This window comes from Sarcophilus harrisii, chromosome 3 (assembly GCF_902635505.1).
Source record: "Sarcophilus harrisii chromosome 3, mSarHar1.11, whole genome shotgun sequence".
NCBI classification, from domain to species: domain Eukaryota; kingdom Metazoa; phylum Chordata; class Mammalia; order Dasyuromorphia; family Dasyuridae; genus Sarcophilus; species Sarcophilus harrisii.
The window spans coordinates 2970994-2997117 of NC_045428.1; the positions used below are offsets into that span (position 1 = coordinate 2970994).

General features: G+C 47.7%; 1 protein-coding gene across 3 annotated transcripts in view; it reads left to right on the plus strand.

Annotated features, from left to right (window-relative positions):
• ATP13A3 (ATPase 13A3) overlaps positions 1-26124 on the plus strand; it is a 63362-nt gene that overhangs the window by 26216 nt on the left and 11022 nt on the right. For 2 of the 3 annotated variants that reach the window (XM_031957386.1, XM_031957388.1), the window contains exons 4-29: positions 1026-1199; positions 1391-1461; positions 2152-2232; positions 2971-3040; positions 7543-7677; positions 8352-8421; positions 9903-10034; positions 10899-11078; positions 11708-11865; positions 12129-12317; positions 13539-13600; positions 14041-14191; positions 15625-15741; positions 16512-16529; positions 16620-16773; positions 16848-16968; positions 17855-17979; positions 18635-18813; positions 19057-19179; positions 19265-19344; positions 19970-20012; positions 20098-20207; positions 20443-20539; positions 21366-21438; positions 23113-23290; positions 24674-24861. In XM_031957386.1, the coding sequence (XP_031813246.1) occupies positions 1026-1199; positions 1391-1461; positions 2152-2232; positions 2971-3040; positions 7543-7677; positions 8352-8421; positions 9903-10034; positions 10899-11078; positions 11708-11865; positions 12129-12317; positions 13539-13600; positions 14041-14191; positions 15625-15741; positions 16512-16529; positions 16620-16773; positions 16848-16968; positions 17855-17979; positions 18635-18813; positions 19057-19179; positions 19265-19344; positions 19970-20012; positions 20098-20207; positions 20443-20539; positions 21366-21438; positions 23113-23290; positions 24674-24861 (3079 nt within the window). The remainder of the gene's footprint in view (positions 1-1025; positions 1200-1390; positions 1462-2151; positions 2233-2970; positions 3041-7542; positions 7678-8351; positions 8422-9902; positions 10035-10898; positions 11079-11707; positions 11866-12128; positions 12318-13538; positions 13601-14040; positions 14192-15624; positions 15742-16511; positions 16530-16619; positions 16774-16847; positions 16969-17854; positions 17980-18634; positions 18814-19056; positions 19180-19264; positions 19345-19969; positions 20013-20097; positions 20208-20442; positions 20540-21365; positions 21439-23112; positions 23291-24673; positions 24862-26124) is intronic. The other variant, XM_031957389.1, reaches the window with a different exon arrangement.

Below are 26124 nucleotides of genomic sequence, written 5' to 3' on the forward strand. Positions count from 1 at the left end.
GTAATCCAGTATATACTAAACATGTGGAATTCTTATATACTTATTGCCACATTTATCTTGCTGCACAAGAAAAATCAGATCAAAAAGGAAAAAAAGAGAAAAAAACCCAAAATGCAAGCAAACAACATAAAGAGTGAAAATGCTATGTTGTGAATCCTCCCTCAGTTCCCACAGTCCTTTCTGGATGTGGATGGCTCTCCTCATCACAAGATCATTGCAACTGGCCTTGATCATTTCATTGTTGATAAGAGTCATGTCCATATGTTACCTCTTCATGCTAAAAATGAGAGCCTCTCCTTTACTTTAGTTGGAGATCATTTTACAAATTGCAGAGTTAAGGTCTTTTTTCTTAAACCAAAAATCAACAGGAGCCTTGATTTTATGAAGGTGCCATCTTGCCTTGTGGACAAGCTAATGTTTTTCAAGTCAAGACTTGTCTTGGAGGATGTTAGGGTTGCTAGGGATGAGTCCCCGACTGAGTGTTCGGCAGGTTGGATTCCTGTCTGTGTGAGGAATCACGGGATGGGGGCCGTATTGCCCCCTCTACCTCTGCTCACCTTAGTTTCCCCATCTGTAAAAGGGGGGGGGGAGGGTAATAGCAGCCACTTTTTAGGATCGGTCTGAGGACTGAATGAAGTCACAAAGAAAGAGTCTGGTGGTTCCTGTTACCTTGTACTTCTTGTCTGGAAATGACCAGGTTTGAACTAAATTTTGAATGTTCTGGAGACTTTTCAGAATGAAGGAATTGGGGAACACATTGAGCTGTGACTGAACTGTGATCAGGAGACTGTATTTTCCCAGCTGGCAAATGGAATTGGAGGAATTAGGCTGGTAGTGATGAATTTGAATTAATAGCCCATAGCACCGTGACTTGACACTGCCTGTGAGCCCTCCTCAGCCCCTCAATTGAGAGCTTGTAAGATAAAGAAGGTCCTTCGTGAGGGGCTTTTTGATTGACGTACAGGAAAACAAGAATGCTAGAATGAACACTGTTTCTCTCTCTCTCTCTCTCTTTTTTTTTCAAGGATGAATTCAGGATATGGTTTTGTGCAAAAGTTCGCTTTCTTTCTCTAGAAAACCACTCCTTTTCAAGCCCTAAAACAGTAAATAAAAAAGTGTCCAATGGCCATGCTGCTCATTTCCATTTCCCTGAGGACCTGTCTGAAGAGAACCAGCGTGACCTTGCCCAGCCCCAACAGGTACTGTCGCCTCTGTCTGCCTTTTGGGCCAGCGGGGAGGGCCTGAGAATGTCTGTCTAGGAGCTGGAGCACTTGAAGATGTGCTGGAGCCCAATTTCATGTCTTTTTAAAGTGAATATTAGGAATCAACTGAAATGTGAAAGATCAGGCTACCTGGGTGCCCACTCTGTCTGATGCTTTGTGTTTTGCAGATTCGTTACTTCACGCACCATAGTGTGAGGTACTTCTGGAATGACGCCCTCCAGAACTTCGATGTGTTAAAGTAAGTGGGGGTTTTCTCCTTTAGCTTTAGATAGATCACATTTTGAGTATTTGCAAAGTCAGACATAAAAAGAGCTGCTATAATTATGTCCAGAAGAAGAGGAGACTCCTTCTGCCTTCTCCTCCCTTCATGTGTCCCTCAAAAATGTCATTCAGGGACAGAGCCTTCTTGAAATTGGGTCTTTCTAGAGCCCTGTGGGAGTGGTTGTGGTCAGGTGAGGAGGGGGCATCTGGGGCAGGGTGATGCTATATTGGCTGGTGCTCTTTCTCTTAGAGGTCCCTGATCCTGACTTTCTGTTAAATTGTGTTTGAATATGGCCTAGGAAGAAGAAGCAGGGTGTGTACGTGTGTGTGTGTGTGTGTGTGTGTGTGTGTGTGTGTGTGTGTGTGTGTGAAATAATTTACAAATAATAAATAAAACAAAATATTTCTGCTCACTTGATATTACTTGAATTATGATGCAGTAGAAAATGCTTAGTAAACAACTTAAGGATCTCCCCCCCCCCCCAAAAAAAAAAAAAAGGCTCTTTCTTGTGGGATAAGATTTATGATGACGTTTTAAAAGTTCTCTTTTATCCTAAAACTGCAACTAAGGATTCCTATGTAGAGTAGAATTCTCAAACTTTTACCCAAGTATTAAAGAATTTAGATATTTTAGATTAAGATTAAAGTAGAAATTCTTTTTATTTAGGGGCCTGGATGAAGGTGTTTCTTGTACTTCAATTTATGAACAACACAGCTCAGGGCTGGCGAAGGAGACACACGCTTACAGGTACAGAAAATCCAAACACCAATGAATGTTCCAGCCCATTTACGCTTGGTGTCCTCTCCAACACTATGATTTTGACATTAAAGAGAAGTTCAACTATTTAAGCTTCAGTTGATCAATAAATTGATTTTGATTGGTAATGAATTGACAAATGACTTTGTAAAAACATTGTAAAAAAAATGACTTTGGAAGTGTCATTCTTCACTAAATCTGTACTTGAATACACTTCTTTAAGGTCAGTATTTTAAAGTGAAATAGAAGTAGTTTCAAACAAAAAACTTAAAAAGCTACAATGTTTTTTCCAAGAACTAAAGTTTAGCCTTTAACTCATTTAAAACTCTAATTTACTATAAGGGAAACTTTTTTTCCTCCTTGAGAATTAGGCAAGGACATGAAGTATATCCTCAGCTGATTGGTCTTCATGTCCAGTTCTGGTTCATAGGATGCTACTTGCTTATGCAGAAGTGTTTATTTTATCTTTTGCTAAAAGTAGTGTATTGGACTTCAGATTAGAAATGGACTTTTAGAGAATCTAGTTTTTGCCATGTGTCAGGAAATGATGGAGAACAGCCTGATTGTGTGGACGCTGTTCTTATCCCAGCACCTGCTGCTTTTGCAGAGATCTGCATACATCTCATAACTACGAGCCTCAGATTTGGAACACTGAAATCTGGGTGGGACAAAGGGGCGGGAAAACTGGAGTTTGCCCTAACAGCCTGACTTTTCTCTTTTGTTCCACAGAAAACTGATGTATGGAATGAATGAGATTGCTGTCAAAGTGCCTTCTGTCCTTAAACTTCTGGTTAAAGAGGTAAGGCCTCTGGCTAGTTGATGTGGGGCAGACCTCAGAGGCCTCCATCAGAGGCAGGCCTGGGGTTCTCTGCTCTGCTCTCCCTGCTGGTGCTCTGCACTGCCTCTCTGTCCTGGTCTCTGCTTATGCCGTTTTCTGTGGCTTAGGATCCTCCTGACAAGGTCAATCAAGACTGCTCACCTTCCCCTTGCTGTTGCTGATCTGACCCCTTAGGTAAATTTTGCATTCACATGTTGCTCCTGCATCTGTTTTATACACTGGGATTTCTATTGTTTGCTTTTTCCCTGTACCAGATTTGAAGCTTTGCTATGGCTCGGGTCCACTTATTTCTCTCATCTTCCTGTTTCCTCCAATGCGTAGCATTGATCCCTACAGACAGTACTTGATGATTCTTGAACTAAATTGGGATGGTTTGAATTTAAATCAAGTGTACTTTAAATTATATTTCCACCTAAGAGTCAGAGATTTCCCTGTAAACTGTGCTGTCTTTGTATTTGATAGTCTAAATACATTCTTCTTTCTGTCTGCTGGGAGAAACTGATTTGATTTTCAAAAGCAATGATTTTGATAATCACATCAAAAACCTGGAGGATGATTTGATTAATTTTTTTTATCCTAATTAAAATACATCTTTGTAAAATCCTATATTTTGTGACAGTGCATACTGTCCAAACTCAGTTTTTTTGGGGGGGTGGGGGATGTGTTAGTCATTATAACTCAGCTTCAGAATGAGAATGAGAACCGTAGAACTAGGTTGAATTTTTCTTAATGGGGTCACAAGTCAATCAGAATTGTCTACCGCAGGAACTCCAGCTTTGTTATTATGAGTTAAAACCCAGCGATACCACAAAATCCAACAGAAAAGGGTTAAAGGGTGAGGTTTAAGCTGTCTTAATGATTTGGAGACTTTTAGTGTTTCCTGCAAAAGAAGAAAAATGGGCATAATAAAAGGCAAAAATGGTAGGGAGATAACAGTAGTAGAAGAGTTTAAGAAGAGGTGGCAAAAATATACAGAAGAGCTAGACAAGAAAGATCTGAACAAAGAGCTGAACTTCACCAATGATCATGATGGTGTGATCCGGAGCCAGACATCCTGGAGAATGCAGTCCAGGGGCCTCAGGAAGCTTTGCTAACCATAAGGTTAGTGGAGGTGATGGAGTTCCAGCCGAGCTATTGAAAACCTAAAAGAGGATGCTGTTAAAGCTCTGCCCTCAATAGGCCTACAAACTTGGAAAACTCCACAATGGCCGCTATGTTGGAAAAGGCCAGGTAACATCCCGGTCCTGGAGAAGAAGGGCAGTGCATGGAATGTTCCAAATTACTGAAGCTTTGTGCGCATCATCCCCGCCAGCAAGGTCATGCTTATGATTCTGCTAGCCAGGCTTTCTTCAGCAAAATGTAAACCAGGATGTACCCAAGTGCAGACCAATTTTCAGAGGCAGAGAAACTAGCAACCAAATTGCCGATATTCCCTGGATTGTGGAGAAGGTAAGGGAGTTCAAGAAACACTACTTCTACTTCGTGAAGACACTCAAGCCTTTGTATGGATCACAACAAAAGGTGGCAGGTCCTCAAAGAGTTGAAGGACCAGATCGTTTTTGTCTCCTGAAGAACCGGCATGTGGACCAGAAGAACAGTTAGGACTGAACATGGAACAGCCGATTTGCTTAGAATTGGGAAAGGAGTACGACAAAGCTTATATTATCACTGTATTTACTTAGGTGCAAAGTACTTCATGGGGAATGCAGACTGGATGAATCCAAAGCCAGAATTAAGGTTGCTGGGGGAAGTACCAACAATTTGAACTATGCAGTTGGTAACCATAGTAAGGCAGAACTTGAAGATGTAATAAGAAGGTTCTTGATGAGGACAAGAGAGGAGCTCGTAAAAACTAAGATCTTGGCAATTGGTCCCATTGCTTCCTGGCAAATTGAGGGAGAAGAAATGGAAGCAGTGTCAGATTTTATATTGCTCAGGTGCCTTGGAAGGATAGCTCGGGCAAATCTGGGTGACAAACTAAAAAGCAGAGACGTCCCCTTTTTGACAAAAGTCTGTAGTCCAAGCTATGGATTTTCCAGTAGCAATGTCTGGCTAGGAAAGTTTCATTATCAGGAAAGCTGAATACCACGGCATAGATGCTTTTGAATGATTGTGCTGGAGAAGACCCTTGGGCAGCTGGGAGATCACATCAGTCAATATTCAAAGAAATTAATGCAGGCTGTTCACTGGAAGGTCAAAATTTGAAACTGACACATAAATGCTTTGGCCACATAATGGAAAGATGGGACTCCTTGGAAGACATTCTGATGTTGGCAAAAGGAAAAGGAGACAGCAGAGGATGAGATGGCGAGATGGTGTCAGGGCAGCAGAGACCGTGAGCTTGGCCAGATGTTGAGATTGCAGTGGGGTGTGGGGCCATGAAGGGGCCATCCTTGTGTCAGCCTGGACACAGAAGGACTTGTCCTGGGTGAGAGGAGGCCGGTCGGGCCCAGAGCAGCCTCAGGAATCTCCCCATGGTCATCTTGTCCAGAGGGAGCCGGGTGCCCAGAGGCCCAAGTCTCTGCTGATCCCGAGCTCATTTGGGATGACACACTGCCCCCCAGTGGCAGCTGGCATTTAGGGATTTTCTGTTCAGCTTAGGAAATAGCAGAAATGTTGGCCTGTTAATTAAATGTTAGATAGGGTTTTGTTTTTAGACTATGATTAGGATTTGCTTTCCCTAGTGTATTAAGATAAAAAATCCTAAGATTTCTCTGGTCCCTTCTATGGAGAAGTGTAGAGTACGGAGTTTAAAAATAAAAGTCTCATGTAGATGGGGAAAGCCCCACTAACAGATTGTTAAAAACCTCTTTTTTGGGAAATGATCTCAGATTTCTTAGCATCAGCTAAAATAAGGTTTGGTGTGATAGGGGAAGGGGGGAGGTGTTGTTTGGCTTTTGTTTTTAAATCTGTAGTTTTATTCATCAAAAAATTGATCTAGTTAGCCCTGTTACAGCACGGTACTCCTCAAGTGTGATCTGGCTCCACTTGAAGCATCTTTTAGTTATGGGTGACCCCAGACACTGTGGGGAGCCGGTACAAATCCAGCCATCATTGTGGGAAAAGCTGCTCAAGCCAACACCCTGGTGGTGGTGGTGGTGGGGGGGCGGTGTTTTAGTTCCTCGCTCTCTTATCTGCTGATTTGCTTATTGGGAAACAATGAACACCATAAAGTATTTTGTGGAGAAAAAAAGGCAGGTACTGATGGGTAGCTTGGCTGAGAATCTGCTGAGAAAGTACAAAGAAGCCTTAGAGTCTTACTTTGCCTGTGAGGTAGCTTGTGAGACCTTGCACTGGTCATTTCATTTTGGGATCTGCTGCTTCATCTGTAACATAAATTAGTATCAGCCCGACATCCCTTGTCAGATCTTCCAAAGCCACAAGTCAGTCTAGTGGAAATGGCAGGTGGTTGTGGTGGGTGAGGATCTGTTTATCAGTATTGCCTGAAAGCTGAAGAAAGCCTTTTGTTACCAGATTTTCCCTGTTTTTGCCGTCTTTGAGTTCTTATTCTCCATTTCCCCTCAAAGAATGCTGATGAGCGTAGCCCAGTCCCTAGCACCGATGCTGCTTTGCTCACACGCCTTTACGTCTGTCTGCCGATCACTTAAATGAGCATGCTCGTCAGCAGCATGCTGAAATGCCCCTGGAAATATGTTGGAGTCCTTAGAGCTGAGTGCCCAAAGGGAAGGCCGTGAGGCCTAGGCATGCCAGCACTGGCGTTGAGCATATTTCAGATGAAATTTACCTGTGTTGGTCTTTGAGAGCAGGTGCCCATATGGATGGAGCCTAGGCTGGTGACCAGGATCTATTGGCTTAATCACATTTTGTTGTTGTTGTTGTTGTTGTTGTTGTTGTTTTTTCCTCAATACACATAAAGACAGTTTTCAGTTTTTGTTTTTGTTTTTGCTGAGGCAATTGGGGTTAAGTGACTTGCTCAGGGTCACACATGTAGGAAATGTTAAGTGTCTGAGGCCATATTTGAACTCAGTTTCTCCTGAATTCAGGTTTGGTGCTCTATCCACTGCACCACCTAGCTGCCCCCAGTTTTCATTTTGGTGAGATTTTGTATTCCAAATTTTTCTCCCTCCATCCCATACCCTCCCCAAGACAAGCAATCATTGATCTAGGTTAAAAATATGTATAGTCATTTAAAACATATTTCCACATTTGTCATGTTGTACCAAAAAAATCAGATCAAAAGGAAAAAACCCATGAGAAAGAAAAAGCAAACAAACACCTCACTTTGATCCACATTCAGTCTCTGTGGCTCCCTCTGGATGTGGATGGTATTTTCCATCCTGAGTCTATGGCAATTGTCCTGAATCGCCGCATTGCTGAGAAGAGCCAAGTCTGTCATAGTTGATGATCACTGTGTCCAGTATTCTGGTTCTGCTCACGTCACTCAGCATTATTTCATGTAATTCCAGGCTTTTCTGAAATCGGTCTTGCTTTTTGTTTTACAGGTTCTCAATCCCTTCTACGTTTTCCAGCTGTTCAGTGTGATCCTGTGGAGCACAGATGAATACTACTACTATGCCCTCGCCATTGTGATCATGTCTGTGATCTCCATCGTGAGCTCCTTGTACACCATTAGGAAGGTCAGCACATGTCCTGGGGTACCCAGGGCTTCTTAACAGATCCTTCAGAGCTTTGAAGCTCCTGATTTTGTCAGTGTTTTGGGACTCCCTTTCCTACCCAAGATTATAACCTTTTGTGATGACTTTGAAGATTCAGTTCTTGGCAATTGTCAAGACACAGATATTTGAGGGAGTTATTCAGGGCCACTGAGGCAGGGCGTAAGCCCGAGCTTTCTGATTCCAAGCCAGCTTTTAAAATAACTGGCTCTTGGATTTCTTTCACAAAATCTAATGGGCCAGTCAAAATTTTGACTCTTCAATGTAAGAAAATCTGGAAACCTGTGAATAACTTTGTGCCAAAGGGCTTTTTGGGCTGGGGTGAGAAGGGTGGAGGAAGAGTAGACACAGCATCCCCAGAGAAGCCTCCCCCATTTCCATTGGGAGAATGCTCTCCTGCGTGCTGGGGGAAAGTGAGAGAAAGGAGCCAGTCTCTGGAGGCAGTGCCCGGCTCGGCTCTTTAGCTTTGACCAGTTTTTGTTGTTTTCTGCAGTCATTGGATTCTTAGAGTGAGTGTGTGTGTGGTAACTGGGGGCAGGAGGTTCCCTGGACCTCTGATTTCATTGGCCTGTATGAGTATCACTTCACAGTTAAGCTCAGCCCTTTCTTGGGTTCTGATAGTTTCTGTTTCTTTCCAGCAATATGTCATGTTGCATGATATGGTGGCCGCTCACAGCACCGTGAGAGTTTCCGTCTGCAGAGTTGGAGGCAAGTAGCCCACGATGTGTCTGTCCCTTGCAATAAACATTTAGGACAATGGAGGAAGCACTTGGCAGAAGGTCGTATGGGGCCCATTCCATTCTCTCCAGGCAGAGATTACTCCTCCCTGGAGCACTTGGTCTGGCCTAGCTGGGCAGTGCCTTGCTCAGGGCTGTGGGGAAGGCTGCTGGACAGGCAGACTGCTGACTTGTCACTGTAGGAGAACCAAAGGGAGGATCTGGGGGGGGGGGGGGGGGGGGGGGGGGGGGGGGGGGGGGGGGGGGGGGGGGGGAGAGGGGAAACTTGTTCTGTTGAGACTGGAGAGTTGGGCGTATCTGCTGGACTGGGGACAGCCCTCAGGAAGGGGATGTTCTCTCACCACGGGGCAGAACTGGGCTGTTGCTTCAGTTGCCTTCCTTTGCCAAGAGGTCATGAGAGGAGCTCTCTACCTTTCATGTGTTCTGAACCTGTGGACACTGTCCAAGAGTCATGGATTTCATTTTCTCACCAAAAAAAATCATGATTGAGGGAAAGGCTAAATTTCATTTAAGGTTAGTGAAAATGAAGATACTTTTTTTTTTTCCTTAGCCAGGTTTACAGAATCTCTGAAGTTTATTCACAGATCCTTTAGCGGGAGCTAGGGATGTCCACAGACCCATGCTGGCAAGCTCCTTTTTGTGGAAAGCTAGCTACAATTCCTGTGGTTGCATTTATACTTCAAACAGTTCTCTGAGTAGGAAGAACTAAAAGGGATCTTGAGAGTTAAACTCTTATGACTTAGAGTGAAACTGTATTTTTGGTGTGAGGGAAAATGTGGAAGCTGCTTTGTTCTGCACACAAATTCCTACTGTGTGCAAAGGTATTGAGGGGCTTAGTCTGTGGAGTTGGGCAGGGATCGCTCTTGGGTTGGGGAGATCTTCCTGTAAGTCCTTTATACCCCACTGAGGGTATTTCCCAGTGTGAACATTGTCTTCCCTCCAGCTTGTAAAAGCAGAGCCCTGATCCTGCTGCTGCTCCTTCCTGGTTTCACCTTCCCCTTGTGGCCTCCATCTGGCCCTCTAGGTCGGCCTTGGTTGATTTGCAGGCTCCTTGTGGGCTGCTATCCGTCCCTCTTTCCAGTCATTCTTGCCTAGTGTGTGTGTGGGGGTATCTGTGCTCTCGCTCCTGCTCATTTGGCAGCCATTACTTCTACCCAGAAAGGTTTCTCTGATGGCATCTCCTTCCCGACCTCACAGGGCTTGGTGCTTCTTTTTTTGTTACAACCACTCATTAGGAGCATCGTGAGGGTAGGGGCTCCCTCAGTGCCGCCGTGTTCATGGTTCTGAAGTCATTTAAAAGTACGTTTCAGTAGGCCTCCTCTCCTTCCCCTCGGACCATTGACCTCTCTCTCCTGGGGGGGAAAAAGCCCCTGAGACACAGAACCATTGACTCCTGTGTTCCTGTTACTCCACGTAAACCAGCATTTAACTCACAGTCTCTGTTCCTTTCAGAAACGGAAGAGATCTTTTCCACGGACCTTGTACCTGGAGACATCATGATCATCCCGATGAATGGGATGGTCATGCCCTGTGATGCGGTCCTGATCAGTGGTACCTGCATTGTGAATGAGAGCATGCTCACAGGTAAACGGGCTCCATGATGGCTCTTAGAGCTGGGCAAGGGAAGTCTTCACCAGAGTGGCAGGATGCTTTTATAGGAAATCCATGCAATATTTTATTTATACTGTGATTTTAAGGAATAAAAAAGACTAAAAGTTAGAATTCTAAAAATAACCTGCTATAGTGAATTGTGGATCTTCTGGGAATGATGAAGGTGGGAAGAGGCATTTTGAGCTTGATGTGTTGGGAAGAGCGATGGCCTTGGGCTTGGCAGAGACTTGGCTCTGGTCGCTCTCTGTGGAGCCCAGAACCTCCATTTCCCCTTTTGTAACATGGGGCCACTTTGGGACATCCTCCCGACTAGGCAGTTGTTAGGATCGAAATACGGGGCCTGTGAAGAAGCCCTTGGTCTGTGCTGTTGGTGCTCTTTGGGGGAGAATGAAGCAAGAAAAATCTTTGATCTTCCCCATCAGTCACCATTCTGCTTTTCTGCTTTGATGTGGCAGCACATGGGCCTGGCTCCTGGTCCCGGCCAGTCCCGGCTCCCAGTGACAGCGTTTCCTCAGTTGGAGTCACTGGGGGAGATGGTACTTTTCCTTTGTCTCATGAAGGCTGGGGAATAGGAGGACATGGATGTTTAATGTCATTCTATCCTGCCAGTTATGTTGGTGATGGAATTTTCTTGTTGCTCTTGGCAGGCAAAATTCAGCAATTTGAGATGCAAGTCAGATCTCTGTGGTGCTAGAACCACAGATCCTTTTGTCGATTTAAACTGACATCACTCTGAAATTCTCTGAAGGTTATTTCAGAGCAGCACTTACTATCTTTGAAGATTGATTTTAAATTGTTAAAGCTTTCAGTGCTGAGGATTTAAACTTTCTGTTTAAGGTGAGAGTGTTCCTGTAACAAAGACGAACTTGCCAAACCCTTCGGTGGATGTGAAAGGAATGAAGGATGAAATGTATAGCCCAGAGCTCCATAAGCGGCACACTTTGTTTTGCGGGACCACCGTCATTCAGACTCGCTTCTACACCGGAGAGCTCGTGAGAGCCGTGGTCGTCAGGACAGGTGGGCAGTGTTTCATGTAACCATGCTGCATATTGAGCATAAGTGCTTATTTCCAAATGGCGAGCATTTGAGGAGCCGGGAAGGACTTCTGGACAGCCTGATGAGAGTTCCCTTATAAAAATCTGTGTGATTCCTTTTGGATGCTTCATTTTTCCTCATTCATTCACTCCCTTTAGCTTACTTCTTGGTCTTTGTTTGGAGTTAAGATCCTCCTGGAGAGACATAATTCTTGGGTACGAAACTGCTGGGACTTAAGGCTTACTAGTAATAAATGTAAAAACCTTTGGGCTCATGACTTAGTCCTTCAAGCGACTTGCCACTTGAATTAGGAAATATTAGGGACAAATGGAAAACTTCAGTATGGGGAGAGAATAATTGAGATAACATTGTCAGCAAATTTAGAAAAAAATATCTCATTGCTACTTCAAATATATGAGCAATATGTTTGATTTCATGGGGAGGGGTGTGTGTATACTTATATATCTGAACAAAAACATATCTCTTTCTAGCCTTTTGTATATATTTATACAAGTTTATAGCCAATCATTCTGACTCCAGTCTTAAACAGGGAAGATAGTTTCCATTCCTGCTATTTCTGCTGCAGTAACTTGTCAAACATCTGATTCCAGGGTTTAGTACTTCCAAAGGCCAGCTTGTCCGTTCCATACTGTATCCTAAGCCAACGGATTTTAAACTCTACCGAGATGCTTACATGTTTCTGCTCTGTCTTGTCGTGGTGGCCGGCATTGGATTTATTTACACCATCGTCAATAGCATACTGAATAAGGTACGGAAGGCTCGGGTTATGGCCTTGTTCATCCATGGGGGAGTTCAGAACAGCTCGCTGGGGTAATTAGGCTAAATTGCTTATTTTCTGTCCTTGCTTTTTGCAAGAAACTACTGGGTAACTTCAACGTTCATTGGCATGTAATGGAAATGAAGTGAAGAAAGGACCCTGATTGTCTGTACTCCCTTCCCCAATCTTTCTCTGCTAAAAAAAAGAGGCCTTTCTGAAGCAATCACACATTTTTTTTCTTGGGCTGAACCTAGGTATCAGCTGGCGTCATAGTTATTGAATCTCTGGATATCATCACAATTACTGTGCCTCCTGCCCTTCCAGCTGCTATGACTGCTGGGATTGTGTATGCACAAAGGAGACTGAAAAAGATTGGGATCTTTTGCATAAGCCCTCAGCGGATCAATATCTGTGGACAGCTAAATCTTGTTTGTTTTGACAAGGTAAGACCAGTTTTACAGTCAGGTCTCACTAGGCTTATTTGCTTTTTTGTATTTGTAGCTTCAAGCATGATACTAAATGCAGTTTTCAATTTCTTTAAAGCAATTTCTTTCCCTCATTAAGTAATATGCTTTTTTTTTTTTTTTTTTTATCTATTTTTGAATATTTTTTAATTTAGCCTTTCCATGTTGAAAATCTTGTTGGTGTTTTGGCTTATAAGAAGCATATAAATTTGTTTTGGTGGAGTAACCTCTTCCCAAAGCCTCTGTCCAGGATCCAGGTGTGCCCTCCTGACTTGCCTGCTGATCATCTTCGGTGTAACTGAGAGCCCGGGCAGGAGCGCCACTGTTTCCAGCCTCTGGTTCCTCCCCACAGGATGGCCACGAGACATGCAAAACTCTTGGCAGATGCTAAATGTCTCTATCGGCACTGATGATTATGAATTACTTTTGTTTTTTTGTGAAGAACATCCTTTACTGGGCATGAGAATGAGGGTTTCCAAACCACCAAATTGCTTCCCCATTAATTTCCCTTGTCATCGGTGTCATGAACATTTCCGAGGGGCTCTCTCCATAGAGAACCTTCAGAGCTTTTTTCCCCCTCAGATTTGATTGCTGCTGTCTCCTGCTCCGTGAAAAGCATTTGATTCTGAGCATTTGCAAATGCAGGAGACCGAGAGGGCCCATACCCAGAATCTCTGGTGTGAGCCAAACTGTACAAACAGAAAGATGCTCCCTACCCTCCCTGCCCTTGAGGAGCTGCCTTTCTAAGGGGAGGAGAAGGTATTCAGAAAGAGAGCTGGAAATCTGGGGAGGAGCTCACTAGTTAGAAGAGGCCAGAAGGCTGGGTAAAAGTGCCAAACCTTATACCTCATGAAAGAATCTTTTGGTTAGGGCAGTTTCCACTTCAGCCTCTTGTGCCCTCCTTAGTGACCTTCTCAGATGAAGGGAGTTCCCACACAGGAGCCCCAGATCCTTGGCGTGAGCTCACGGTCTCCCTGAACTTGCCTGCCTGAAGTGAAACTCAGACCATATACCAGGCTTTGTCATAAATAAAATATTTCCATGAATCTGAAGAAGCAATGAATCACTTATGGGAAAGGGATCTTATTATGCCCTTTAAGAAAATGTGTTAATGCCAGGGGCATAGATACCCAGGCTCTTGAACTTGTGTTCCTGAGTTCTGTTGGGCATCTCCCAGTGACCCCAGACTTTGTTTTCCAGACAGGAACTCTGACCGAAGACGGCTTAGACCTTTGGGGCATACAAAGAGTGGAAAACGCACAGTAAGAGTCCATTCGATTTCCTCCTTTGGAATTCTGATATGTTTTCTTCCTCTGGTCTGATAGTTCATTGTGTTAGGCCTTTCATGTTGTCCTTTGGGGATGTTCAGGCAGGAGAGAGAGTAGAGCTTTCATGGAGAGAAAGGTTTGGGGGATAGCCATTGTGAAGTTAGCACGTGCACTTAATGCTTAGACATGGATTCCCTGGCCACCATGAAACCTAGGGCATTAGCAGCCCAGGTCTTTGATGGAGGCTCCTGAGTCACCCATCCTAGCCTTGGGTCCGTGGAAAACTCAGTTGAGGTCTGCCCTTGCCGTCCATCTCTCTGCTTAGGACCGAGTAAAAAAAGGCTTTCCCCCAAGTTTTCTGCTTCCCACGAATTCCTGGGGTGGTGGCTGGTGTTACCCGGCCTTTCTCCCAGCTTGGGGCCTTTTCTCCTCAGGTTCCAGCTGCCAGAGGAGAAAGCCTGCAGCGAGAGCCTGGTGAAGTCTCATTTCGTGGCTTGCATGGCCACCTGCCATTCCCTGACAAAGATCGAAGGCCTGCTCTCTGGGGACCCGCTCGATTTAAAGATGTTTGAAGCCATCGCCTGGGTAAGGGCCGCCTTCTCGCCTCCTGTTTGTTCTGTGAGCCTGAGGCCGAGCCAAAAAAGAACCAGTTTTCTGCTTCTCCTCTAGTCTTGGCTGTATTGGTTTTGTTTGTACAAAGCCTTATTAATTTAATATAATCAAAATGATCCATTTTGCATTTCATCATGTTCTCTAGTTCTTTTCTGGCCATAGATTCCTTCCTTCACCACAGATCTGAGAGGAAAAGTATTCCTTGCTCTCCTAATTTGCTTAGAATACCATCCTTCATGGTTAAATTGTGAATATATTTCAACTTTATCTTGGTATAGGGTGTTCGGCGCCTACTTTCTGCCAAGTTATTTTCCAATTTTCCCAGCAGTTTTTGTCAGATAGTGAGTTCTCATGCCAGAAGCTGGGATCTTGGGGTCTATCTAGATACTATAGTCATTGGCTATTGTGCACTTGTCAACCTTACATATTCCACTGATCGGCTACTCCATTTCTTTGTTAGTACCATATAAGTTTTGATGACTGCCACTTTATAATGTAGTTTTAGATCCGGTACAGCTAGGCCACCTTTGTTTCCATTTGTTTTTTCATTAATTCCTTTTTGTTCTTCCTGATGAAGTTTGCTATTATTTTTTCTAGCTCTGTAAGGTACTTTCTTGGCAGTTTGATTGGAATGGCACCGAATAAGTAGGTTAATTTAAGTAGTATTATTTTTATTTTAAAAAATTTTTATTACATTAGTTCGGTCTACCCATGAGGACTTGATATTTTTCCAACTGTTTAGATCTGATGTCATTTGTATGGAAAGTATTTTGTAGTTGTGCTCATATTGTTCCTGATTTTGCCTTGACAGAGACTCCCAAATGTTTTACATTATCGACAGTTATTTTAAATAGTATTCTCTTTGTATCTCTTGCTGCAGGACTTTGTTGGTCATGTGTAAAAATGCTGATGATTTCTGTGGATTTATTTTGTATTCTGCAACTTTGCTAAAGTTGTGGATTGTTTCTAGTAGCTGCTGGCTCTTCTGGAGAGGTTTCCTGCCACTAGAGGCCTCTCCCTCAGTTTAAGCCCCTACTCTAGATAGCTGATTTGAGGAAATCTCCTTCACTTAGGGCGCAGTGGAGTTTGGAAAAGCAAAAGGCTTGAGCCTCTCTGCTTATTATATTTAAAAAGAATTTTCCAACTGACTCTGAGAAGGATAGAGAAGATAATGAGAAGAGTTATAGCCAGTTACTTAGGACCGTTGGCAAGCCTCTTCCCCCTCCGCTCCCCAGCACTGACCGCGCCCCCCCCCCCCCCCCCCCCCCCCCCCCCCCCCCCCCCCCCCCCCCACACACACACACACACCTCCTACCAGGGGAGCGCTGTGGGGCCATGGGCCTGGGTCAGACCATACTCCAGCCCTGTGGAGAGCATGAGGCTTCATCTTCTCTTTTTCTCCTCAGATTCTAGAAGAAGCAACTGAAGAGGAGACGGCCCTGCACAACCGAATCATGCCCACGGTTGTGCGGCCTCCGAAACAGCTGCTTCCGGAGCCCAAACCTGCAGCCAACCAGTCCATGGTAGGTCGGCGTGGCGGCTTGGGCTGCGCATTTGAAACCAAATCGCCGTCACCTCCCCCAAACCAATCCTGGGGGATCCTTGCAGCGGGTCCACATTAGGGGTGTTCATTTCCATTCTTGGGTAGTGAAATGGAGCATTGGATTGGGATTATCTGCCCTCAGAAGGGAGTAGGTGGGACGGGGGTGGGGTGTGCTCACCAGCTTTGTGGTAATGAGGCCTGGGGTGCAAAGCAGGACAGAGCAGGTGGGCCCAAGAGATCCCTGCCAGCCCGGGCCAGAGGTGTCCTGGGGAAGCTGCATGCTGAATGCCCAAAGCATGGCTGAGGCTCCGGGAGAGAGGGGGTGTCGTGTTCTATCCATCCTGGTCTGAGGGCTCTGGCCAGAGCTTGTCCCCTGGGGAGATTGGTGATCCTCAGGGATGGTCCAATTGTTGGTGCACTCCAGCCCCATTCTCTGTCCCTGGTGCCCGCTCCTTCACTCCTTCCCCCCTTTTCCCCCTTGAAGTTCCAGTTGGGCTGGTGGGCAGGATCTGTGCCCAGTGCCCATGTTGGGCGGCTCTCCCGTCAGTCCCACTGGGGGTGGGGGGGGTCCCGGCTGCTTTGCTGCATTGCTGAAACAGGGCTGAAAGAGAGTTCTGGGCAGGAGCCTCAGCCACTGGGAAGGGCCTGGGCTGGCTCTGCTTCACACCTCCCAGATAACGAACATTTCTAAATCCTGTGGGGCGTTCGGCAGCCATAAGTAACCTCTGATCTTTTCTTTCTTTTTTCCAGGAGCTTTTCGAGCTTTCCGTAAGTGTCCTCTCTTTTCTTACTTCCTGAGTCATTTATGGGGGGGGAGGGAGTCGTTGCAGGGGGGTGCCTACCGCGTCTCTCTCGCAGGCCAACTACGAGATCGGGATCGTTCGGCAGTTCCCGTTTTCTTCTGCCTTGCAACGCATGAGTGTGGTGGCCCGGATTCTGGGGGATAAGAAGATGGACGCTTACATGAAAGGGGCCCCGGAGGTCATTGCTGGCCTTTGTAAACCAGAGACAGGTAAGAGCCGAGGGCAGAGGGCGAGGGGTCCTGGCCCCCCTCTCACCAACGCTAAGATGGTGGTTTTCCTTCAGTTCCCAGTGATTTTGAAAAAGTGTTAGAAGATTACACGAAACAGGGCTTCCGGGTGATCGCTCTGGCGCATAGGAAACTGGAATCCAAGCTGACGTGGCACAAGATACAGAACATCAATAGGTGAGACTCAATGATGTTCTTTTTTTTTTTTTTTTTTGGCCTCAAGGTCAGGCCTTTGTACCTGTTTTATCTCCCAGGACCCCGTTAACTGTCCTAACTTCTTTCTGTGTATCTTAGCTCAGGTATGGGAGGGTGAGAAAGTGAGGGGTCCCGAGTGCCTGGAAGGAGGCCATTGCCCTCTATAGGGGGGAGAGAGAAAGAGAGATAGGGGGGAGAGAGAGAGAGTGTGTGTGAGTGTGTGTGTGTGTGGGGGGGAGGGCAGTTCTTTTGTTGACAGTTTAAGATGTCTAGAAAGCAGTTGAGGTAAGTGGAGGTCGACAGAGAACTTGTCAGGATGGAAATGGCCATGGGTCCACGGGAGCTGAGCAGATCCCAAGAGAATTAATCTGGAGGGAGATGAGCCGAGGGTGCAGGACAATCTGTGGTGCCCATGGTTGAGGGGCGTGATGTGAGGAGAGTCTGGCCAAGGATACCAAGAAGAAAGGCGCACAGGAGCTGGAGAGCAGAAAGGGACCTCCTGGCCCAAGGCTGTGGGAGGTCCAGAAGCACTAGAGTTAGGACCAAACACCACTGGATCGGCAACAGAGATGTTTGGTCACTTGAGAGAGAGGGCTGGCCCCGTGGGTGATGAGGTCAGAAGCAGGTGAGAGAAGGGAGGGAGAGAATTGTGGGAGGTTTGTGAAGGGTTGATGTTATTGATCTCTATTTTTGCACTCCTTGTTTTACACCCATGAAACGAACACTTCTGGAGGCCACAGGCTGTGTCGTTTTTGCTCATGTCTGTCCCTGCGCTCGGCGTAGAGTAGGTGCTTAATGATGCGCGTTGCTTTCTTCATTTGTTAGAGACAAAAACAAGTAACTCTAACGAGGAGCTTCCATTTTACAGAGATGCCATCGAGAGCAACATGGATTTTATGGGATTAATTATAATGCAGAATAAATTAAAACAAGAAACCCCTGCTGTACTTGAAGATTTGCGTAAAGCCAACATTCGTACTGTCATGGTCACAGGTGAGCTAATTGCGCAGAACTGGCTGCACCAAAGCCGCTTGGGCTTGGGGCCGCCGTCCTGGGCTACTTTCCTAGTCGCCATCAGAGGCTTCGTTTAAGAAATCCTCCTTTATTCTCCTGTGGGTAATGAAGCCCCGACCTAGCTCTCACATTGCAGCTCTGCAGGTTCCATGCCTCATTGTACGGACACAAGAAGGGACAATTTAGCAGTCTGGAACTAAGGGAAGCATGGATGGTCCATGCCCTTCCCAGTCCAAATACGCCCCTGGGCCATTTGGGCTCTGTAAAGAGATGACAGTTGTGGTTCTACTAGCAAATAATCAGGGAAATAAAGGGTTTTGGGGGGAATGCCTTAGGCCTGGTGTGTGTGTGAATCACCCGAAGGATTCAAGGGGAATGATCATGACTCCCTTTCGCTGTAGCCTTCCCCAAACCTGGTTACCGTACTCAGGTGAGACCTTTGTCACCCACTAGTCTCTTCTTATTTCAACCTAAACATCACATGGACTAGGAGAACAAGGGCCATTCTTGATACGATGGGGCCAGTTGAAGCGTCAGGAGGCCAGGCATTGCCTTGTCCCCTCAATGAATGCGTTCTTTAGCTGTTGGAAGCAGGGCACCCTTTTCATTTCAACTTTTCTGTTTGGCTGCCCAGGTGACAACATGTTAACTGCTATTTCCGTGGCCAGAGACTGTGGAATGATTCTACCTCAGGATAAAGTGATTATTGCAGATGGACTACCTCCCAAGGATGGACAAGTGGCCAAAATCAACTGGCATTATGCAGACACTCTCACCACAAAGTGCACTGGCTCTCCAGAAATCGACTCCGAGGTGACTGGGAGACCTGTGGATCCCAACTTGGTGTCCCGTTCTGCCCGAAGGGGCTTGAGTTTTCGGTCTTGTGTGGGGAAGGCCCAAACCCTGTCTGTTTCCCATAGGCCATTTAGCTCGGAGATTGACTTCTCTTTGAAGCGTGGGAGGACGGGGAGGCAAAGGTTGGCGGGCCCGCTGGGCAGAGCGTTGTTGTTGGTTGGGTTCTTTCCCTTGGTGAGTGACCGTTGTTTGAATGCACAGGACATCCCGATGAAGATGGTCCACGACAGCCTAGAGGATCTTCAGGTAGCCCCCTATCATTTTGCAATGAATGGAAAGTCGTTTTCTGTGATCCTGGAGCACTTTCAGGACCTGGTGCCCAAGGTGAGCCAGCTGGGTGTGGGCACACTGGCGCGGGCACCTGCTGGAGGGGGCACAGTCGCAGAAGCTAAGAAATCTTTTCTTGCAGTTGGTGTTGCACGGCACTGTGTTTGCTCGCATGGCCCCCGATCAGAAGACGCAGCTGGTGGAAGCTTTGCAGAATGTGGAGTGAGTAAGCCTGACTTCTTAAAGAGCCGGGAGGGCTCCTTGCTCACAGGGAACTCCTCACGACGCACCCACTGCTGGTGCTCGGCCGTTTGGTGTGGAGGCTTCCCGAGTTATCCACAGAGCCCTCTGTAAAATGGCTGCTAGTATCGTACTTTAAAAACCTTGTTAATTTTTGTTTTAAGCTTTGAAGAGCGTCCCTTTATTCCCCTGTAAAGATTTTAGGACAAAACAGCCGTTTGATCTGCACGTATTTTTACGTGCTCTGCAAGCGCAGTGTGTCCAGATTGGTTTTTTTTTGCTTTAAAAGCCATTTTTGTCCAGCTCTACAAGGCTTACTTGGCCCAGCGTCGGGCGCTGAAATGAGCTCTTTGTGAGCGTTTTGGAGGCCTTGCCCTGTTAGCTGGCCTGGGAGTAGGGGCCTAGTCTGAGCGGGAGCATCTTGCCTGGTTGCCCGTGTTCAGGATAGCAGGGCCTGGCGTGGTTTCACAGCCGGCCCGTCTCTGCCCAGAGTGGGAGATTCTGGGTGGATTCTCGGGAGACAATGGCTCCCCTGGGACCCGGCCCACCCCTCAGGCCTGGCCCTCGGCTGTCTGAGCAGATGCAGCAGAACTCTGTTTTTTTGCAGTTACTACGTGGGGATGTGCGGTGACGGCGCCAATGACTGTGGGGTGAGTGTCTGCTCGGGCCGGGCTTGCTTTAGCGTGGGTGCCTGATTCCTGTCAGCCAGCTAACTGCTCTTCCTTGTGGTGGCAGGCCTTGAAGAGGGCCCATGGAGGCATATCCCTGTCTGAGCTGGAGGCTTCGGTGGCGTCCCCCTTCACCTCCAGGACCCCCAGTATTGCTTGTGTGCCAAACCTCATCAGGTACGCCCCCATCTCTGCCCCAAAGCCACTGGTCAGGGAACCACGGTGCACTGAATGACCCCAGTGAAGTGGTCTGGAGCGCTCTGACCTCCCGGGAGCGGGTCCAGCTGCCCCTGTCCTCAAAGGGGAGGGGCCCCCAGGAGCCAGGCGGAGGCAGGGGCGGAAGATGGAGGCGGGGGGGCTGGCTGAGATGGGGGGAGGGCCTTTCTCCTATGCCTTTCTCTCCCTTCTGCAGGGAAGGCCGGGCGGCTTTGATAACTTCCTTCTGTGTGTTTAAATTCATGGCTTTGTACAGCATCATCCAGTATTGTAGCGTCACTTTGCTGTACTCGGTGAGTGACCGTTTGTGCATGTGGGAGCAGTGAGTGGGACTGGGGGAGCCGGCTTTGAGCACCTGCGTTTCTGTGACCCTAGAGCACTCTTCCGATTTCTGCCAAAGAGCAGACTGGTGTATTCTTTGCCTCTCCCCCAGCCCTAACCCTTAATATGCCGTTTCACTAAATCTTAGGCTATTAAATAGGGGACGAGTGGGACCCAGGCTTTTTGCTCTGCTTCCTGGCCCGCTCGCTGCCCCTCGCACCCACCGACTGGTTGGCACGAGCCACAGAACCATAGAAAAAGGTGAAATGCTTTGGGGACTTTCTGAACTTGGTGGGAGATTTCACTTTGGGCTTGCCCTGGTCACTGGTTGGCAGGGGGCACCCGTCCACATGTGGCAGGGTCTGAGGGAAATGTCTGTGGGACCGGTGGCCCCTGAAGATGGTGGCTCTTCCTTTTCAGCAGAGGAAAGCCTTGTCCGCACGTGGCCGCCTTCCCCAGCAAATGTCTCATTGAGATCACACAAAAGTTTTAGTCTGTTAGCTCTGGGCCACAGCGGGCCGGCCTGTGCCTTGGGAATGGCGGCTTGGTTGGGCTTTGGGAGATTTTTTTCATCGGCTCAGTTGGGTGCCTTGTATTTTGTGTCCTTGAGGGTTTCTAGTTCATACGATGAGAACTATTACCTTGCTGTGTTACAAGTTACGTTTGATTTTGACTTTCTAAATCTAAGATTCATTTTATGGTTGCAGACTAATGTGTAAAAATAACTGCCTGTAGTTGATTTTACTGAGTGTTTGGCAATGTCATTGATTATAAGTAATCTACAAATGATTTCCTTAGATCCTGAGTAATTTAGGAGATTTCCAGTTCCTTTTTATTGATCTGGCCATCATCTTGGTAGTGGTATTCACAAGTAAGTATTTGGTTTTTTTTTTCCTAAGACCTTGAATTATAAACGTCATTAAAATTATTTCCAAAATGGAGCTTTTGCCAACTCTAAAATTGCCCAGCCTGATGCTGCATCCAGGACGTGCAGTGGGCTGTGGCTGATGGCTGTTCGCTTTGTGGCTTCTCACGCTTCCGTCTCCCTCCGGAAGCTTAGGCAGGCTGTGCCATCCATTTGCCCGCGGCCTTGGCAGCATCCTGAGTGGCTCTTGTGACTGCCTCGTGCCCTTCGTCTGCTTCTCCCCCCGCTCCTCCCGGGCCTGGCTGTAGCCTCTCAGGCTGCCAACCCTCATTTGCTCCCTCCCTGCCCGCCTTGGGTGTCACTCAGTCCAAAGCTGTCCTCCTGACTGTTGGGCTAGCCTTGGACTCTGTCCTGACCTCTAGTCACCTGTGGGCCAGCCTGGAATCTTCTGTCCCCCCTTTCCTTCCCCTTGCCAACTCCGCAAGCATCTCAAACTGCCTCTGTGAGGTCTCCAGTGTCCAGCTCGTACTGGGCAGTAGGGGTCCAAGGAGCTGCTCTGCCCTTGGCACTGGGCCACCATTTAGCAGTGCCCTTTTCACCTTTGCCCCCACTCCTGCCTCAGGCTCCTCCTCATCCTGTGGTCGAGGTGATCTTGAGAAACTGCAGTGGCTCCCTCCTGCCTCCAGGACCATTCACGCCCTCCCAGAGTGGCTCCTTGACCTTTTCAGTCTGGTTATATTTTACTCCCATCTCTGAGATCCATCTCCACTCATACACTTGCTGTTCTTTTCTTAAATATGAAATCCCCCCCCCCCCCCCCCCCCCCCCCCCCCCCCCCCCCCCCCCCCCCCGCACCTTTACTCAGGCTGTACTTTAGGCTGCAATGCCCCCTCCCCTCCATCTCCCTGTTCCCTCCTGCTGCCCAGCCCCTCTTTGACCTGTTCCCCACATAGTGCTGTTAGGCCTCTGAGATGACCTTCCAAGCATCTGAGGGCAAAGGTTAGTCTTGTCTGTCTCCGAGTGCCTGGTATGGGAAGAGCTTAAGACCAAGCTTTATGGCTGACTGAATTTAAAACGGGGAAACTTTATAAAAAAATTTTTTCTTCCGAATCTATACATTGACTTTTTTCTCTGCATCCTGAAGATCTTGAATTTTATCTATTAAAATTTATTTATAATAAGTTTATGAACACCAGAAAAAGAATTTCCATACATCAATCAAAACATGCCCCAAAAGGGGACTGGATAAGAAAGGACAAATCCCACTTCACGCCACTTGCTTTGCACATGTATTTCTATACATCCATCTTGAATGGCTTTGAGATCGTTAATTAAAAGTATTGTGATCCTAGCGCTGCTCTCCCACATAAGACTTAGCCGGCAGAGCCTTAGGAGCCTGGCCTGTGAGCCCTGGGTCTGTGTGTCCTGTTGTCATCTATACTTGCCTCCAGGGTGGGAATAGGGAGTCGGGGGTGGGAAAGACAATACACACACGCACACACACACACACACACACACACACACACACAGGTGGGGAAGACAACACACACACACACACACACACACACACACACACACACAGGGGAGCTCCCCTTGACATCTTAAACAGAAATGCCATCCCGGTGTATCGGGAAGAACCGTCCGATTGAAGCAGCTTCATGTTTTCCGTTTCCTCCGCAGTGAGTTTAAATCCAGCCTGGAAGGAACTTGTTGCTCAGAGACCTCCCTCCGGCCTCATCTCTGGGGCTCTGCTCTTCTCCGTTCTGTCTCAGATCATCATTTCCATCGGCTTCCAGTGTTTTGGGTTTTTTTGGGTTAGACAACAGCCTTGGTATGAGCCCTGGACTCCACATTCAGAGTAAGTTGACCCGTGATTTTTATATACACTTCAGGGGGGGTAAATGATCAGAATTCTGCTAGTTCCCTTACACACCCCCAAAAAAATCCCTCTGGAGAAAGATGTCTCCATATAATAGAATTTCTGAACTTTGGCAGATGTCTCCCCTATAAAAAGGGCTGTTCAGTGTCCTTATTTTAGTGCCCACTCCCTTTGCCCCCAATTTGGACAGACTCTCCTGGGTTTGCTCTAATGGAGCCTCCCAGTGTGTGGTGTTAACATTTTCCTGACCTAGACTGAAAGTGACCAGCTGGTTTCTCATTTTGCAAAGCAAAAGGCTTTTGTTAAAACTAGAGTTAGTCTAGAAAATGGAGCAGTGGATAGACATCGTCACAACTTCCCACTTACAGTGAATGAATCAAAGTGTATGTTTCCCGTGTGTGTGTGTAAATGGGTGCTCTCCTGGATGCTGAGAGCCAGCCTCACAGGGGCTCTGGTCCAGAGCGGGCCGGCATGTGCCAGCCTCTCCTGCCAGCCTCTGTGGACACCTTGGGAGGTGGTCGAGGGAACGGTGTTGAGGCATTTCTCCAGCCCCCCTTGCTTTTGGTTTCTTTTTCCCTCACACTGACAGGGCCGTTCCTTTCTCCTCATGCTTCCCCCTTGTCCCCTTGAGGACATTGAGCTTTGGAACTGGTTCTCTGGTAGTTGACATTCAGGACAGATGTGAGCACTGATTCTACTCACATTTCCATAGTTATCATGCTGCCCAATAAAATCAGGCACTCACAGATTTCCTTCTAGTTTTCTGTGCCTGTGACCCTTGGATTACAAGGGGCAAGATTTTATGCAGGGATGAGCTGCATTTTTGTGGTAGAGCACAGGCTGCTCCCCTTTCCTCCCTCTCCGGATTTCAGGCTTGTATTTGGGAAATCAGTGGGTTCTTGGGCCAAGCTGGGACGTAAGATGAGTCCTCCCTGCTTTGGGCCTGCTGGGTGCCAGCACGCCCCCAGAGGGCCCCAGCAGCGGGTGCCGTCTGTGAGCTATGGCAGGGCCCCATTCAGACGCTGTAGTCGATCGCACAGGTTAGGGGTTGCCCCTGTGGCGTGTGTCCTGGAACCCAAAAGAGCTTGTCTTGGGACTTGGCGGCCCATAAGTCTCTCTAGGAGTTGGCGCTTTCTCTATCGGTCAGGAGCCTTCTCTGGGCCGGTCACCGGCCTCAGGCAGGGCACATGTGAGGGGGTCGCCGGATGGCGCAGTGGTTAGAACATCAGCCCTGGAGGCAGGAGGACCTGGCTTTAGACACTTAACACTTCCTAGCTGTGGAACCCTGAGCAAGTCCCTTACCCCACGATGGCTCGCAGCAAAAAGAAAGAGAAAATGACGGCTTCTTGTCTTCCGTTGCAGCGCTTGTAACCTGTCCAGAAGCCTCTCTCCCAACTTGTCATACTCTGCCAATGAGACTGAGCACGATGAGCACAATATAAAAAATTATGAAAATACCACCGTGTTTTTTATCTCCAGCTTCCAGTACCTCATTGTCGCAATCGCTTTTTCTAAAGGAAAGCCGTTCAGGCAGCCCTGCTATAAGAATGGTGAGTGGCCTGGGGCTGCTTGTTTCCTGCCTTAATTGTACGTTTGCTCCCATGTGCAAGCTAGGCCTGTTCCTGCTCTTCGCAGACACAGGGGCTTGTGTTTGGGTGGCCTGGTGAGGCCCTCGATGGAGGGGGAAACGTGGGCGGAGGGCAGGCAGCTGGGGGCTTTCTGGGGTGGGGCCGAGGCAGGTAGGTGTCTCATGGAGACGGGATGCAGGAATCTCGGCAATGTGAGGAGGTAGCAGAGGGAGGGGCCCAGGAGGGAGTTCCTGGCAGTTCCTTGGCTCATCTGGGCTGCGAGGGGTGTAGACTCTGGCCTTGTGATAGTGTTCAAGGGCCCAGCAGCATTAATTAAGGGCCCTCTGTGTGCAGGCCCAGACAAATGGGGAATGGGGGAGACGACTGTATACAGACCAGTTTTTGATGGGATCAGTGGGAGATGGCCTCAGAGGGGAGGCCCTGATGGCAGTGGGGGAAAGGAAGAGGGTCCTGGATGCTGCTAGCAGGACCCCCAAAGGTAGATGAGGATGCAGAGACTGAGGGCACTGAAGGAGGAGCAGGGAGCTGGCCAGCAGACTCTCAGGTCTGTCCCGGAGGCAGCCCCAGCACTTGGTATATATAACTGAGAAAAGACAGGCTCCTGGCCCGGGCCCGCCCTCAGGGAGCACCTACCCTAAAGGGGGAGACCCAGGCTAGTTCTGATAGCTGTTGTTGCCATTTCCCAGCATGCTCTTTTGTTGTGGTCCAGGATTTCTCCCCCTCTCCCTTAGCCTGGTAGCATAGAGTCAGAAGTTCAGGGACGGACTGTGCTAATTCATGAGCTAGCTGACCTTAGTCAGGCTTCTGGTTTCTCCTCTGAGATGGGAGCACCAGGTGAGATCTGGAAGCATGGCCGCTGCTGGTTACGGGCGTGTTCTATAGCTTTGGCGGATTGAGAAGTCCTGGGCCAGGTGCTTGAGACGGACTCTGGAGGTGCTCGGGGGTGACCCGGAGGCAGACCTGGTTTCAGGCACCGGTCCTGGGACCCTGGGCACGGCCCTTCGCTCGGTCTCAGTTTCCTCATCCACCTTCCAGGTGAAGGCCTGTAAGACAGCGCTAGGAAGGCTTGACCCTCTGCCATTCTCACGGGAAGGTGTCCCGGGTGTGGAGGATGACCAGTGTCCCTCAGATGGGCTTGGCCTGGGGCTTGTGAAGGCAGTGCCTCACCTGGCACTGTAGTCTAGAATTGGGGTGGGAAAGAGATCACTTAGAGGCCCTGGCAGC